Source organism: Ciconia boyciana, chromosome 13 (assembly GCF_034638445.1).
Source record: "Ciconia boyciana chromosome 13, ASM3463844v1, whole genome shotgun sequence".
Lineage (NCBI taxonomy): Eukaryota > Metazoa > Chordata > Aves > Ciconiiformes > Ciconiidae > Ciconia > Ciconia boyciana.
The window spans coordinates 4,903,438-4,917,790 of NC_132946.1; the positions used below are offsets into that span (position 1 = coordinate 4,903,438).

Sequence of the window (14,353 nt, forward strand, 5' to 3'; positions counted from 1 at the left end):
ATGATATGAAATGTGAGCGTACAGGTCTTCTAGAATCTACAGAAATGACAAAGTCTAGCAAGACTTTCCAGCTCTCAATAGCCAAAGGCAACACCTTTCTTCCAGATTAGTGTTCTCCAGGATATCTGAAGGCTCTCAGTGCTGCACTCTGCATCATTATTAGTTCAGTTAAGTTGTTCTTACAAGGGCCTAATATAAATCAGAGACTAAAAGGTGTCATGACAGCAGTATAGATGGTGCCTGTGTTGACAATCCCTTCTATGGGAGATGGCTGCACGCCTGCGGTAAAATAAGCAAACAATCAGGAAACACATGCGGGCCACTTCTCTCCCACTCTGCAAATCTCCAGTCATTAGGGGCAACTGCTTGTCTCTGGGCTCCTCCAGTTAACTCATCTGCAATCTGAATCACACAAAAGCCATCTAAAATCATAAGAAAATCTAAATAAATCAGCATCAGAAAATTTGCCGCAGGCGTTCATTCCTGCAAGGATGTGACCACTTTAACACTTGTCAGGGTCATAGCACACAGCTGAGGAAATGGCCCTGGACAACTCTGCACTCCTAGGAGAATAAAACCAGAATCATACAGAGTCACCCAGCAGGCAGCAGGAACAGGAGCAATGGTAGCATTACTTAACTATGTGTAATTTGCTCTCCCTATCTTGATTTAAATTACACTGCCAGAAGAGACTGACAGTGTCTGGAATCAAATTGCTTAGAAAAGTGCCTCTTCAGAGGGAGAGAAAAAAATGCCCAAATAACTTGAGTGCAAATGGTCTTGCAAAATGCCTATTGTGATGGGGACAGTGGGATCTGGGGCTTGGGTTCATTAGGATAATGCTCCTGTAATTATGCTGGGCCAAACCCCTAATGCCCTGTTGTGAAATGGGGGGGTTGCACCACTGACATTTCTATAGCGCACATGTCAATCTGGGTCTCCTCTCAAGAGTTAGAGGAGGCACCATCAAACAAGAATCTCTGATCTGTTCCTGCCTCCTTCACTTCTCCAGATCACCATGGGCTCTGGGGACCATCTTCAGGACGATGGGCTTCTTTGGTTGCATGAAAACTTTCGTGTCCAGAACCAGCGGGATCTTGAGCAGGAGGAAAAAAAATCAAAATAACCATGTAAGCTGGGAAAACGGACAGTCATGACACCAACAGGCCCCCTACAGCCCACATACATCTCAGCCACCCATTGTTTCCAATGCATTTCCTAACTTATGGGTGTACTTATAGCAGGACTATCACTATGGCTCATGCAAAACAGCTACGAGCTGGGGTTTAATAGGTCTCAGCTCCTGAATAAACTGGTTAGTGAATTCTGGCTTTCACATGGCATGGTAGGAAGAGCTCGGTGCACTGATCAACAGGCTGCACGTGGAGGGAAAAGCAGCCAAAATCCATCCGGGGAGCTGCAGCTAAGGAGGGGCACGCAGTGCCATTTTGTGTAATGCTGAAGTGTGTCAGTGCTAAGGGGAGCTAGATCGTAACGGGAGCTGGAGGAGCAATCAGCTCTCCGGGAAGAACAAAACTAAGATTTCTGCTCAGACTGAGTACCAAAGAAAAAGCATCCTCACACAGAAAAGCGACGGGCTCCCATGGGGTAGGCTGGAAATCTCAATAAAAAGAACAGTTAAAGCGGGTGTTGAAGGGAGTCATCTTGCAGGGGAGGGAAGAGTGTTTTACCAAGTCTTCTCCATCAATTCAATGTTGCTCGTATCCCCGCTCTCCTTCTCCCCATCAGGACAAGGGGGATACATGCCCAGCCTGACAAGCCACATTAAAATCCCCATATCCCAGTAAGCCTGGTTTCAGGAAATTTAAGCCGTGTGGCTCGGAGCCCAATGTGCCATCAGTGGAGGAGTGAGAGGAGGCTGCAGCTTCCACATACATATTCCAAAGGGATCTTCCGGCATGATTTTTTCCCTCTCGCTCTGATCTGATGTACATGACATCTTCTGTAGAAAAAAGGGCTGAAAGAGCCCCATAAACCTATGGGCACCAATAATACAATACATATTTAATTTGTCTCCTTTTAATTAAAGGCAGTTATAAAAAGAATCAATTTTATGGATTGCAGAGGACTAGAAAAATGTCATTAGACTTGGGGGAGGGTGGATAGGTCGCTGCATTGTTAATGGACTATTACAGTCTTTCACCTCCAGGTTACTAGTTGAGTTGCAATCTGAATCTGCAGAGATTCCAGCCAAGCACCTGTGCCAAGTAATAATTTAATAAGGATTTTTCTGTTTCTTACAACAAATGTCCTTTGAATACACTTGCTGGCCCCTCTACTCTGATTTCCCAAGCTTGCCTCGTGAAGGAAATGTATTAATGGCACAGCCTTTTGCGGCAGTCAGTGCAGAAAGCCGGGTCGGGGCTGGAAAGTAACACCAAACATAGTGCTACCTGTCTCTGAGTTACAGGGAGTTGCCATGTTTTCAGGAGGGCTTGCTTGACATATAATTTCCAACAGCCATTGCATTTAGGTTATGTCAAACAGCCCCATCTTGCAGGGCCTGTCCCATCAGTACCGCATGCATCGTTCACTGGGATCCCGGGCAAAACAAAAACCTGGTGGGCTCCTCCATAGCCTCAAAGGGGGAGAGGGTGGCCAATTCAGATTTAGCTCAGATTGCCCTTGCTTGAAAGTTGTTACCCTTCAGAGACTGCTTGGTGGCCCATAAGAGATGAATTTTGGTTTCTTGGGATCTCTCACGGGGCATAGCCGTGTTTGCGTTGCAAAGCGGAGCTTTGGAGTGGGCTGGGGGATATTCCCTTTCTGCTCTCCGGAGCAGGGTCTTCCTAAGCTGGGTCAAGGCAGACTGGCAGTGCACCATGGGGGAGCGAGCACCCCACAACTCAGGTATACCCAAAGAGAGGCAGAGGACTTCAGGGATTTCAGCCTGACATATTCCACAAGCATTAAATTTGCTTCTGTAGAGGCTTAAAAAAATGTATCAGTAACTTGTGGTGAACCATTTAAATTAACTGAGAAGATTTAAATACAGTTATTCCCATATGCCTCTCTAATCCACAGTGAAATCTTCCTCCCTGATCTCTGTGTGAAGTAGTAAAACCCAAGTTGTCATGCAAGGTTCAGTGGACTCTGAACTCCTCGGGGAAGAGAGGTATTTAATGTGCATGCGAGACAGTTCCCTGTTTGTCCTGAGATGTAGGCCAAAGAGAGCGTGCAGGACCATCTCAGCAGGACTAAAGGGCAGATAATGAAACACATCATCCCATATCCTCACCGGAGTCTCTTTGCAGGTTCTGAATGAGAAGTTTTGCAACAGGACGACCAGAGCCATTTTCATGATGAGGAGAGCAAGCCTCATTCCTATGCAGTTCCTGGGGCCAGCCCCAAACGGCAGGAAGGTGTAGGGGTCAACAGACTCTTTGCTCTCTTTACTGAACCTGATTACAACAACAACAACAAAAGTTAGAAAGAGCTACTGTTCCAGTAGGTGCCAGCTTTCAGATCTGAAGTGATGAGGGGTCTGGGAAGGCAAAAGCTTTTTATGTTCCTGTGCGTATAAGAAGAACCCAGCTAAGTCCCTTATTTCTGTCTCAACAGATAACTTATGCCCCTGCTTTTTTCCTGCTGCTTGGAGTTGGCTGTGCATCTCCAGGTGCATCAGGTGAACAGGGAATACCTGAAATATGCTAATGGATTCCATAACTACTCTTTTCTCAGAACTCCCTCTCAGTTCAAAAACTGAACCCAGATTTCAAACCCTAAACCACACAGGTCTACAGCTTCATGTCTTCCCTTTAGATCAAAGGACTGAGCAAACACAAAGACATTCTCCCCCTGCGTGACTAAAGGGAGGGCTGCTTTTGAGACACGCCAGCCATTCCTCTCCTCATCATGAAAAACAGGGAAGAACAATCAGCTTCACAGAGAAATTTGCCACTGAGCATTTTCAGTAATACTTCTTAGTGATCTGTTAGTTTTCATGTCAGAAAGCTTTTCATTCCCAGTGCATGAGGTCCAGGTACAAACCTCAGCCGTGCTAAGTCAGCAGTGAAGTATCTCGCTACTGAGACACCAGCACATCCCTCTGATGAACTCCCAGCAAGGCAAGTGATCCCTAAAGAGCTCCTGTCCAGCTACCCATGCCCGGTTTGTCAACTGGAGTAAGGATGCAGCTACTGGAGCAACTGGTGTAACATGCCCATTGCCAGAGTACTCCCATTTGGGTGGTTCCTTCTGCATTCAACACAAGGTGACCGTAGGGGTCTCTAGGTGATTTCAGCAGCACCCATTCCCTCCCTAACTTCTGCCTGATACTGCTGCCACGTTTTGCCCCAAAGGTCACCACATCCCCACACCGGGGTTAGCTTCCAGGGGCATTTCAGCTCCTGGTGCAAGGGCACAGATCTGGTCCTGCTCTCTCTGGGCCAGCCCTCAACATCTTCGTGGCCACCTGAAGATTAGCAGGCCCAGGGTCTCCCAGGTCTGCCTTGGGCTATTGCCTCATTTTGCAGGGTCTGACAGAGACTCCTAAGCAAGGACTGTTCCTTAACTTGAGTTGAAAAATTAAGTTTTATTTCCTACCCATCTTTGCCCTTCCACTGCTGATTTGTACGGCATTGTGCCAGTCACCCAATGGCTCTTGTTTTAATATCTGGCCATAAACCCCTCAGTGTTACAGCTGCTGGGAGCTGCTCTCACTGTCGCTCCCTTCAATGCAGTTAATTAAATTCCATGCACAGTTTATGGATGTAGATCATAAAACTCCCCTCACGGTAATGCTGGGACTAGATGTCAGACAATGATAAATGCCTAATTTAAATGTTATAATCATGCATTCCCCACTTTTGCTGCCATTTCCACTCCCAGGGCTGAAGTTGAGTGTGCAGCTATTCCCCCCGCCTGGCCCTCACCTTTCAGGCCTGAACTCCTCTGGCTCCGGCCAGTACCCTGGGTCACGATGCAGCACATAGGCTGGGATCATGACCACCATACCCTTTGGAATAGTCACACCGTTGAGCTCCACCGTCTTCTTGCAGACCCTCTCAATCTGGCCCCCGGCGGGGTAGAGCCGGAGGGATTCGTTCACCACCATATCGAGGTACTCCATCTGCATGATGGCGTTGTATGTGGGAGTAGTCTGGGGAGAGGAATCAGGGTGGCTATGAACACGGGACTCCAACCCCCACCCCAACACCCCTGCAACGCTTCCCCTTCAGGCATCAGAGACCAGAGGAGGGGAAATCTCAGTGCAAGCACCTCCTCCATTCTGTTTTTTTTCCAGCCTGGCTTTTGTCTCAGGGTCTGCAAGGCAGGGTCTAGGTGGGAACAACCCCAGCATCTCCCCACCCTCCTTTACCTTGTTGGGCAGGTTTGCATCGATCTCATCCTGAAGTCGCTGCTGCACGTCAGGGTGGGTGGCCAGGTTATATGATACGTAGCTGAGGGTGTTGCTGGTGGTCTCATAACCAGCAAAGACAAAGATAAGAGCCTGGGCCAGAATCTCCTCATCGCTTAATGCTGAAAAGAGGCATAAAAGCACATGCAAGAAGTTGAAACCTACAGTGATTAACCCTTGGGAATTCAGGATCCCACTTGTCAACCTAGGTAACGTATTCATAACTACTTAACAGCTGGTAAAGGAAACATCCAGCTGACATCGACTGGCAACCGCTGGTACCACAAAGGGGTGGGTCTGGCACTGTTGTACAGCCAGAAAACTGCTGTCAAGATCAGCAGTGCTACGTTGCTGCTTTTAAGAGCAGAATCTAGGTAAGTGCAGCCTGAGCCTGATTTAGAAAGTCTTGTTGTCTTCTGGAACCATGTTCCTGGGCCAAAAAAAATAGGAGCACATGCCAGGAAAAGTTAGAGATGAAGAGATGTCCAGCAGCTCCTCTAAGCCATGAGGTGAGCCTTGCGCTGCTGAGGGATTAGTAGCCCTGAGCTTAGTGTGGCAGTGGTAATACGGACAATACAGGATTTAACGCTGGTACTGCAGTAGTGTCCAAGCGCTGCCAGGATGCAGCCTGCAGTGCAGGGTGCCATACAAATACCCTGTCCTGGCACCTCAAAGGTTTACAAGCACCCTGCCTTGATTGAGGCTGATGGACTGGGACTATGCCTTGGCTGAGCCATTATTTTCTAAATCTAACAGTTTACCTAGGATAAGGAACAGAGATGAGCTCACAGATGAGCAAGGTACGTGCAGCATATGTGCTTTGTGTACTTTATGAAATACAGCCAACGTCACTGGCCTTCAGAGAAGATAAAATAAGAAATGGGAGTAAGGAGATATTCACTCTGTTTGCTCTTTGTTGCACAAACAGACCTCAGGATTTATCCCAGGAAATGGGATATAATAAAATATGGCTGATATGTGATAAGCATCATTATGGCCCCACTACTGAGACCTTGAATCTCCCGTAGGATTAATGACTAAAATCCTCTCCTACGTCCTTCCTTTAACCGCACGAGGAACTACCATGCTGTCTGCTGAGAGGAGGACAGATCTCAAGACATACATTTGCACAAGTCAGTCTCAGCAGACTTGGAGCTGTCACGTGAGCTCTGAGAGTCAACCATGAGTTGCAGGAAATCAACCCGGTCCTGGGGAGAAACAGAGGCAGTCAGAGAAGACGTGGGTGGGGAGGAGGCAAACCTTGCCCAGCACAAGCTCCTTGCTGAGACACCTGCTCCATTTGCAGCCCCGCCAGCAGGCTCAAGGCTTCAGTGCACGCTGAGGTTCAGACTGGAGACCCTGTGTGAATACAGATACTTTCTCCACGTGGAAGCTCAGGTGGGGCATGCTTCTGGCCCTCCCCAGGTTTGATGGGCTGGGAGCTGTTATGGAGAGTAGGTGGTACACCACAGCTTCTGAAGACACTACCAGGTTCCTCCTGCACTCAGAAGGACAGAACAGTGAAGAGAAGGGGCGGCCTGGGCTGGACTCACCGTGCTGCTGCCCTTTTCCTGTTCCTTCTTCACTTTTATGAAGACACCCTTGAAGAAGTCTATGACATTTGATGGTAACAGAGTCACTTTCATCTTTTCCAGCACTGGGGTAACAAAGGGGAACAACACTAAAAGGAGAGAAAAGAACAACATATTTTAGCTCAAAGGGGCCCAAGAAACTCAAAACTGACACAAAGCATAGAAAGGAGAGGGGAAAATCTGGACCTTGACCAAAAAACTGCTTTTTGTTACCTTCAGCTCTCTTTTTACCTAACCATAGCTGGCATGCGATAGCATTTGAGAATCTTCTCCATATGTCACTATACGGACACGATGTCACACTAAGTGCAGCTCTCTGTGACAGAGACGCTCTCCATCGCGTCTCTGCAAACAGCGTCTCTGCTTGTAGGAGGCTGCTGCACAGACCCACGTGGGCTATGCAAATCTTGACTGTGGTTTCCCTGGGGAAATATTTCTACAGACCTGCTGGAGTGAATCTAATCCTGCAAAGTGCTAAGCATCTCCCACGTGGCAAAGAGGACTCAGAGCTATTGAGGGAGCTACCAGGAAATGCAGGTGGTCACCACCTCTGGCACTGATTCAGGGCTGTACGAGATGAGGTGTGTCATACCTAAGAATATGAACACGGGGTTTAGGAAACTGAATTTGAGAAATTTCTTAATGTTGGTGACAAAGGGGTCACTGGGGTTGCTCATGGAGTCAATATTCACGCTGAAAGAAGTGCTGGTCACCACATCCATGCTGTAGGCTCCAAAAATGCTAGGTAGAGAAGAAGAGAGAGTGAATGCGATGAACCCAACCAGAGTAGTGAAGAAGAGCTCATCTAGGAACAATCCTTGATAGGGAATCCCTTGAGAGGGAATCTCTTTTAATCAACTCAGTGCAGAGTCCTAACATAGTAGGTCCTGTCCTGATTTTCGCAGTAGCTGGCATTATATTTTCCCAAGTTTCCCCAGTTGCATTCATCCCCCAGTTTTTCTCAGTATCAAAAACCTAGCCTGTAGTTGGAAAGCACTGAACTGCAGTCCAGGGTAACAAAGACTGTCTTCTGATTTCCATCTGTAAAAGAGATTGTAAAAATGACATCCAAAACTATGACATCTTGTGGGGCTTCTGGAACGGGCCCTACTCCTTCCTCAAAATACATCCCCAGTAAAATGAAATGGGGAACAGAGCACAGCTACCCCATTTGAGCAGAGCAGAGCACAGCAAGCCCACTGCTGAGGAACATGTCATGCCCGTGACCACTATGGAGTTTGCCTCCATAGCTGACAAGGGATTTGTGCTGCAGCATGGAAAAGGCTCTCCAAAACGGCCCCTTCCCCACGCTGAATACAAACTCTTTCCTGTCAGCCCCACACAGTTACTTACTCCTTCATGGTCACAAACTCATCATTGGCCACTTTCTTCTCAATACTTCTCACTAATTTTTCACCGTACTGATTAATGATAGGGAACATCTGAAATGCAAACCAAAGCAGAAGGCACTGTTGACTCTTCCACCTCCATGAAACAAGGCTGCGCAATTCCACGCTGCCATCTGCAACTTGCCAAGCCTTTGCCTTGTGGAGGAAGGGCAGGCATGGGGAAGGTATCATTTCCAGGCCTCAGACATTGCTTTCTCTCATCTTACTCACCAGTCCACAGACCTTATCTGACTATGACTGAGCAAGGTTCTTCTCCCAAAATCCACACGCAACTCCCATTCCATCTAAGCCTCCACTCCAGCTGGGAGCGAACATGGCTCCCGAGTGCATGGAAAATGGGCACCCATGGTCTGAATGATGTACTTAGCAAGAAGAAAATACAGGCTGTGGGGCCAACAGCCTCAGCTTGCAAGACCTTGTGTGCCATTTCATCCCCCATACCTTTCTTCTGACTCCCTCCCCATGATGATAGACGGCCACCATGTTGCTGAACTGCACCCAACAACGCAGGTGCTAATGAATGTGGTCTTGACAAATGGGGTGACTTCCCCATTTGAGGGGAAAGTTTGTACTCAGAAACGGCCCAGTCCTCCTCCAGCTATTAATGCAAAGTACCAGTGGCCTCTGCTTTACCTCCTTCAGCTTCCCACTGGTGAAGGCTGGAGACAGGACAGTGCGAATTCTTTTCCACTTCTCATCTTCAGCCAATTTGAGGGCTGACTCCAGGATCCCATTCAGACCCAAGTTCTGCACAGGGAGAATTTTACATCCAAAGGGACATGGTTACACATGGAGATGGGTGAAGGTTTCCAGCCCCCTTCCACATGACAGCAATGCAAAAAAACCCCCAAACCACCATGGAGTGTTGACTTGGCCCCTGAAGTCATATCAGCTCTAGCTCAACCAGCAAACAACAGAAATGGAAACAAAAGTATAAGAGTCATAAATGACATCAGTCTTAGGGTACATCCAGGCTGATGATCCAATGTCCCAGCCACAGTGGCCTCTACACCTTCCTAGCAGAGTTTCGTTGTTGGTACCATCCGTAAACTGGGGCACAACAGAGAGCAACTACTTGCTGAAGGGCTCAGAGAAAGAGAACAGAAATCAAGAAGAAACTCTTTCTTTCTTGCTTCATGCACTCTGTTACTGGAGAGAAAGCACAGGACTAGATACGTACTCGGTGATTGGTAAAAATGGTATAGCACTCTTTCACCAGGATGGTTTTGATGAGGATGGGGTCCAAAATGGCCAGCACAGGCTGCCTGCCATCAAAAATCCTAAGCCAAGAGAAACCCACAGTCAGTCCGTTGCTCAGGGTCAGCTGGAGCAGAAGCAGCCTGCTTTGTCCGTGGCCAGAGCCATGCACATTGACTGCTGGAGCCCAGAGGGTTTGGGCCAGCTGAGTCCCCTCTGACAAAACAGCCGAAGGGATGAGGCTGAAACTGTTTTATTATGTAGTAAAAAAGGAGAAAGGGAAAGAAAGTGCCAAACACAGACAGCATGAGCATTTCTAGCAATTGTCTGTGTATTAAAGAGTTGCCAAAGCAGTGTGGGTTTAGATAAAAGGCAACTTTTGCCACGACATTGATCCTCCGCACTTGGGCTGTCTGAGCTCTGTTTCCGCAACTGGTAGCTGAAGTCAATAAATCCACACCGAATAGCCTACCTGTGGGGTAAAGAGATTTCTCTGCATGGCCTATGAGGCAATGAGAGGGGAAAAACTTGTCTGTCTCCTCCATTTTCCAATCAACAGAGACAGAAAAACTTAAAAGCCATGGTGTAGGCTAAAGGGCAGGGAGCCTTGGGCCACAGCCGAGGGAAGCTGCTGTCTTCAAGAGGCTTGAGAACATTTAATCTTTCAAAAAAAAGTGTTAGGTTTCATGAAGCCTCCTAGGATTTTTTTTGTGCAACAATTTTGCTTCAGTTTGAGAGGTTCCTAAGAGAAGCATGATAAGAGGCCCCTGCACAAAACCAGCTCTGTGCAGGGAGTGCAGAGGCAGGTTGAAAGGTAGCTCGTGCCCTGGCTCTGGGAGAAGCAGGGAGCAAGATGAAAAACACTGCGGCAGCCTGCAGCTTGCTTTCTGCTCAAGACAGAAGAGCGGCTTCAAAGGCATGAGGCTCAGTTTGACACCAAGCAGTGGAGTTTTCTGGGCAGGCTGCGTGGCTGGGAAATGATTGGTGCCTTCCCTCACTGATGCATCTGGAGCTAAGAGATAAAGGTACGGCTGTGCTGATTTGGCGGGTGTTGGAGGATGGAGGGGGCTCCCTGGGCTCTCCATGGTGCAAGCTTCCCCCGCCCTGAGGTCACTAACACTGCCATTTAGTTTTTAATGCTCCCAAAGGGAAAAAGAAAAAAAGGTTCTTTTCAAAGCTTATGCAAACAAATGACCCCCCAAACTGGCCACCATCATCCCAGCCCTGCACTGTACTGAAATCCCAGCAGGAGAGAAGCCTTGGAGAGATGGCTGGAGGCTTTCCCAGTGGCGAACCTGGATTTTCCCAAGCTGTGACTGCTGGAATTACAGTGCTGAGACATGGTGGCAACGTACCTTTTTCCATTCTACTTTGGGGCCGCGGAGCACCCCAAACAGGCAATTTTGTTCTGCAGAAAGAAACTCACCCCCAGATTTTGCCATACTTTTCAAAGCACATCTGATCAAAATTCAGGATTCCCTGCAAAAGAAGAAAGGAGAAATTAACAGTTTGCCAGCGAAGAGTGATCAAAGCAGGTCACAGCTCACAGTGCGGCGTGTCCCCCAGACCCATCGTAAGTGGCAGAGGTTGGGGGGTGCATGGAAGCTCTTAAGAGTCACATAGACACTTGGGGGACATTTGCACTGGAGGGAAAAAAGAGAGCAGAGAGAAAAAAAAAAAGAAGTACTTTCAACTTCCACTAGCCAACCTGAGCTAAAAACGTAATGAAGACATGGTACGACAGGGTACCCAGTTTTAGCGTGAGCAGAGTTAGCAGGCAGAACTAGATCCCAGGTTGTCCCTTCATCTTCAGCTCAACAAGTTAGGGCTGCTACTGCCTTGTCCTCATGAGATCTTTCACTGCAGTTACTCAGCTGGAGTGATGATGGCTTTTTTGTTTTGCTTTGTTTCCGTTAAGGTTTTAACTGATGTTACACGTAAAGATGAAACTTATGGGACACATAACATTCACCATGCATCAACTAAACCATTAGTAAGAAACCACATGCATGCTGTAAGCCCAGCAAACACAAGCTAAACCACCTCTTTCTTTGAAGCTGAAGTTAATACATTTTGTCCTGCATTTGCAATCAGTTTCCTGGGACCACCTACTACCTAGTTATTTGGTAAGGTTTGGTAACTTGATAATATTTGAGTTATATTTAGAAATTTGCTTGGCTTAGTTTCAGGATGGCCCAACAGCAAGTGGTTGGATGGGGCATTGCTGGGGCTACTTCAGCCTCTTCATGGGGATGACACAAAGCGCAAAGAAACAAGCAGTTCTCAGGAATCAGCAGTCTTAGACATCTCTCCAATATTTTTTTTCTTTGTTTCCAACAGAACTTCGGCAGGTAGTTGTCCTGGGGAGCAGGTAGAAGTCCAGGGAGAAATTAATAACTTAAATTACAAAGCAGTTGAAAAACACGGCACACCTCATTCAGGTCAACTAGACCCTAAAAGTAATTTTGTGTTCTCTGTGTGTCCAAAGAGCTTCCTACCTGAAAGCATCATTTCCATCTGACTGACTCAAGGGCAGAGGAAAGAGATGCCCAAAGGATGGGAAAAACAGCACCAGCTGCGAGAACCTAAGGCAGCTACAGAGCAGCAGCTGCTGGTACTCACATGCCGGTACTCCAGGAAAGTTCCCAAAAATGGCAGAGGCCGTGGCCCGGGAATGCCCAGCTTCTTGAAGGCCTGGAAAGGCCATATCCCATAGCTGCCAAGCAAAGAGCATGGGAAACGCATTTATGTAATGAAAAGAGAAGGTTCTTCATCCTGGGCACAGTGAACAGCTTAAATAGTTGGTTCCTGCCACCCAGAGAAAGCTGAAATTACGGACCAGCAGCAGCAGACCTGCTGAGGATACTCTCTTCCTGCAATAAATGCAGGATCACTTGGCGTACAAGATAATTCAGGGGACATTTTGATACACGACAAGGGCTGGAAGGAGCTGCAGCCCAGCCTAGGCAAACAGTGTATGTACCTGGGCACCTCAGGGGCCTCATTTAGTTCTCCAGATCAGAGATCTGTGACTCGGGTGACTGAAGAGAGGCCTCTGAGGGAACAAGTTCTCAAGCTGAGACCTGCCCTTGTGTTTGTCTTTGCAAAGCCCTACTGCGATGCTCAGGTGGTAGAGCCACAGCAGCACAGCAGCTGAGCAGGGACATAAATTATAACAGCAAAATTAAGTTTTTGCATGTATAGCTCGCTACAGCTCCCCTGAGTGACATAAGCAAAAGGGCAATTTTGCCAACATAACTATTTAAACGGGGGCTTCTGCTGGCACAAGCACATGGGCAGACATAGACGTCACCCGCTGCCCTGCTCCCAGCTCGCAGAGCCCAGCCCAGCCGGGAACACCCTGTCCCCTTTGCAGCCAACCAGAGCTTGCTGCGGTTAAAAACACGGGAGTTATTTCTCCTTTTGGATCTGCTGAGAAAAGCAAAATAATCAAGAAGTTCCTTTTTATTTCCCTCCCAGCCCAGCCCAGCTTCCTCCTTCCCTTCCAGCTGGCACGGGGAGGGCACAGGGGAGCCCCGCAGCACCCCTTTATCACCCCTCGGCTCCGCCTTGAAGGTAGCACAGGAAGGCCAGGGATGAGTTTTTAACACTAATTCGGGTACTTGGGCACTTCGTACCGAGGGTGATGGCCCCAGCCCCTCCCCAGCTGCAGGCACAGGCTTCTCCTCCTCCCTGGTCACCCTGAGGGACCAGGCTCTACTTACAGGACTAGGAGGCTAAGGAAAGCGATGAGAAGCAGCCAAGTGACAAAAGAAAAGTTTGGCAGGAGATCCATTGTGTCTCCCAGCCTGCCCTGAGACCACCCGTCTCCTTCGAAACCGCAGCCTTTGTTTATGATTTTTTTTTTCCCTGGTCTTTAGCTGCAGCCACGCTCACATGACAGCTAAGGAGGAGTTGTCTTGTTTGCTTGGTTGCTCAAACTTTAACCCTTGGGCAGGTTTCTCTCTGGATTGGGATGTCAATAAGATGCCCAGCCCCACACATCTTGAGATTTGAAACTGCTGAAAGGACAGTTTTTGCAAGGGGAAAAGATAGCAAAGGGCATCAACTTCCTTAACCCCTTCCTCCTGCCTCTCACCTGAAAGCCGTGAGGTTCACATGGGGCTGAGGGGGAGCCCCCGGCGCTTCCTACAGCAGCAGCCATGCTGAATCAGACTTGCTCCCCCTTACCCTGTCCAGTCTTGCTTTTGCCGGCTTCATTGCTTTTCTTGAGGGGTATAATCGGGAGGGCCCAGGAACTGTTACTGTCCCCTGACCCAGCTCCTGGGGGGTTTCTGGCTGCGCAGATCACCATATACCTTCCCTTGTGCATCCCCCTCCCATCCCCATTTATCTTGTCCTCCAGCACCTCTTATTTAGGGTCCAGGAGGGAAGGGGCTGGAGGAGACAGACCTGCTGGGAAACACTTGCCCAGGACTGAAAGGGCTCCGTCATTCTCAGGCAGAGCTCTCTGGACCTCAGACTTGGTGAGGAGCACAACCTGTGTGTGCACTTGAGCTGATGGAGGTTTCTCTTCACATCCCACTGCACAGCTTGGCGGTCTCACTGACTTGCCTGCCCATGGCTCAAGCCCCAGGAAGACATCAGGGCATGGGCATCCATGCAGGAGGCAGTTGAGGACGAAAAAATCCACTGGCACGGTGAGCACCCCGCTCGCAAGGAGGTCAGCCAGCACCAAAGTTCCCCAGCCGTGGCATTTTGGGATGGGTTTCCATTTCACTTCTGCCCCTGACTTTCTCTTTGCTCTCAGGCAT

The 14,353-nt window shown here is 48.5% G+C and overlaps 1 protein-coding gene across 3 annotated transcripts; it reads right to left on the reverse strand.

The window, feature by feature from the left end:
* On the reverse strand, window positions 1–13,374 carry LOC140658904 (cytochrome P450 3A12-like). 3 transcript variants are annotated; one of them, XM_072877953.1, is made up of 13 exons: window positions 13,304–13,374; window positions 12,201–12,294; window positions 11,005–11,057; window positions 9,562–9,661; window positions 9,015–9,128; window positions 8,326–8,414; window positions 7,565–7,713; window positions 6,934–7,061; window positions 6,504–6,588; window positions 5,342–5,502; window positions 4,896–5,122; window positions 3,260–3,422; window positions 1–1,096 (listed from the first exon to the last, which is right to left on the reverse strand). In XM_072877953.1, exons 1-13 carry the CDS (start codon window positions 13,372–13,374, stop codon window positions 1,001–1,003), a joined length of 1,530 nt encoding a protein of 509 aa, XP_072734054.1. In that variant the 3' UTR covers window positions 1–1,000. The 3 variants fall into 3 exon arrangements, with proteins under 3 accessions (XP_072734054.1, XP_072734052.1, XP_072734053.1); XM_072877951.1 differs by lacking the exon at window positions 12,201–12,294 and adding an exon at window positions 1,897–1,997 and having other exon boundaries at window positions 13,304–13,361; XM_072877952.1 differs by lacking the exons at window positions 9,562–9,661; window positions 12,201–12,294; window positions 13,304–13,374 and adding an exon at window positions 1,897–1,997 and having other exon boundaries at window positions 11,005–11,085.
* Window positions 13,375–14,353: the final 979 nt, after the last annotated feature.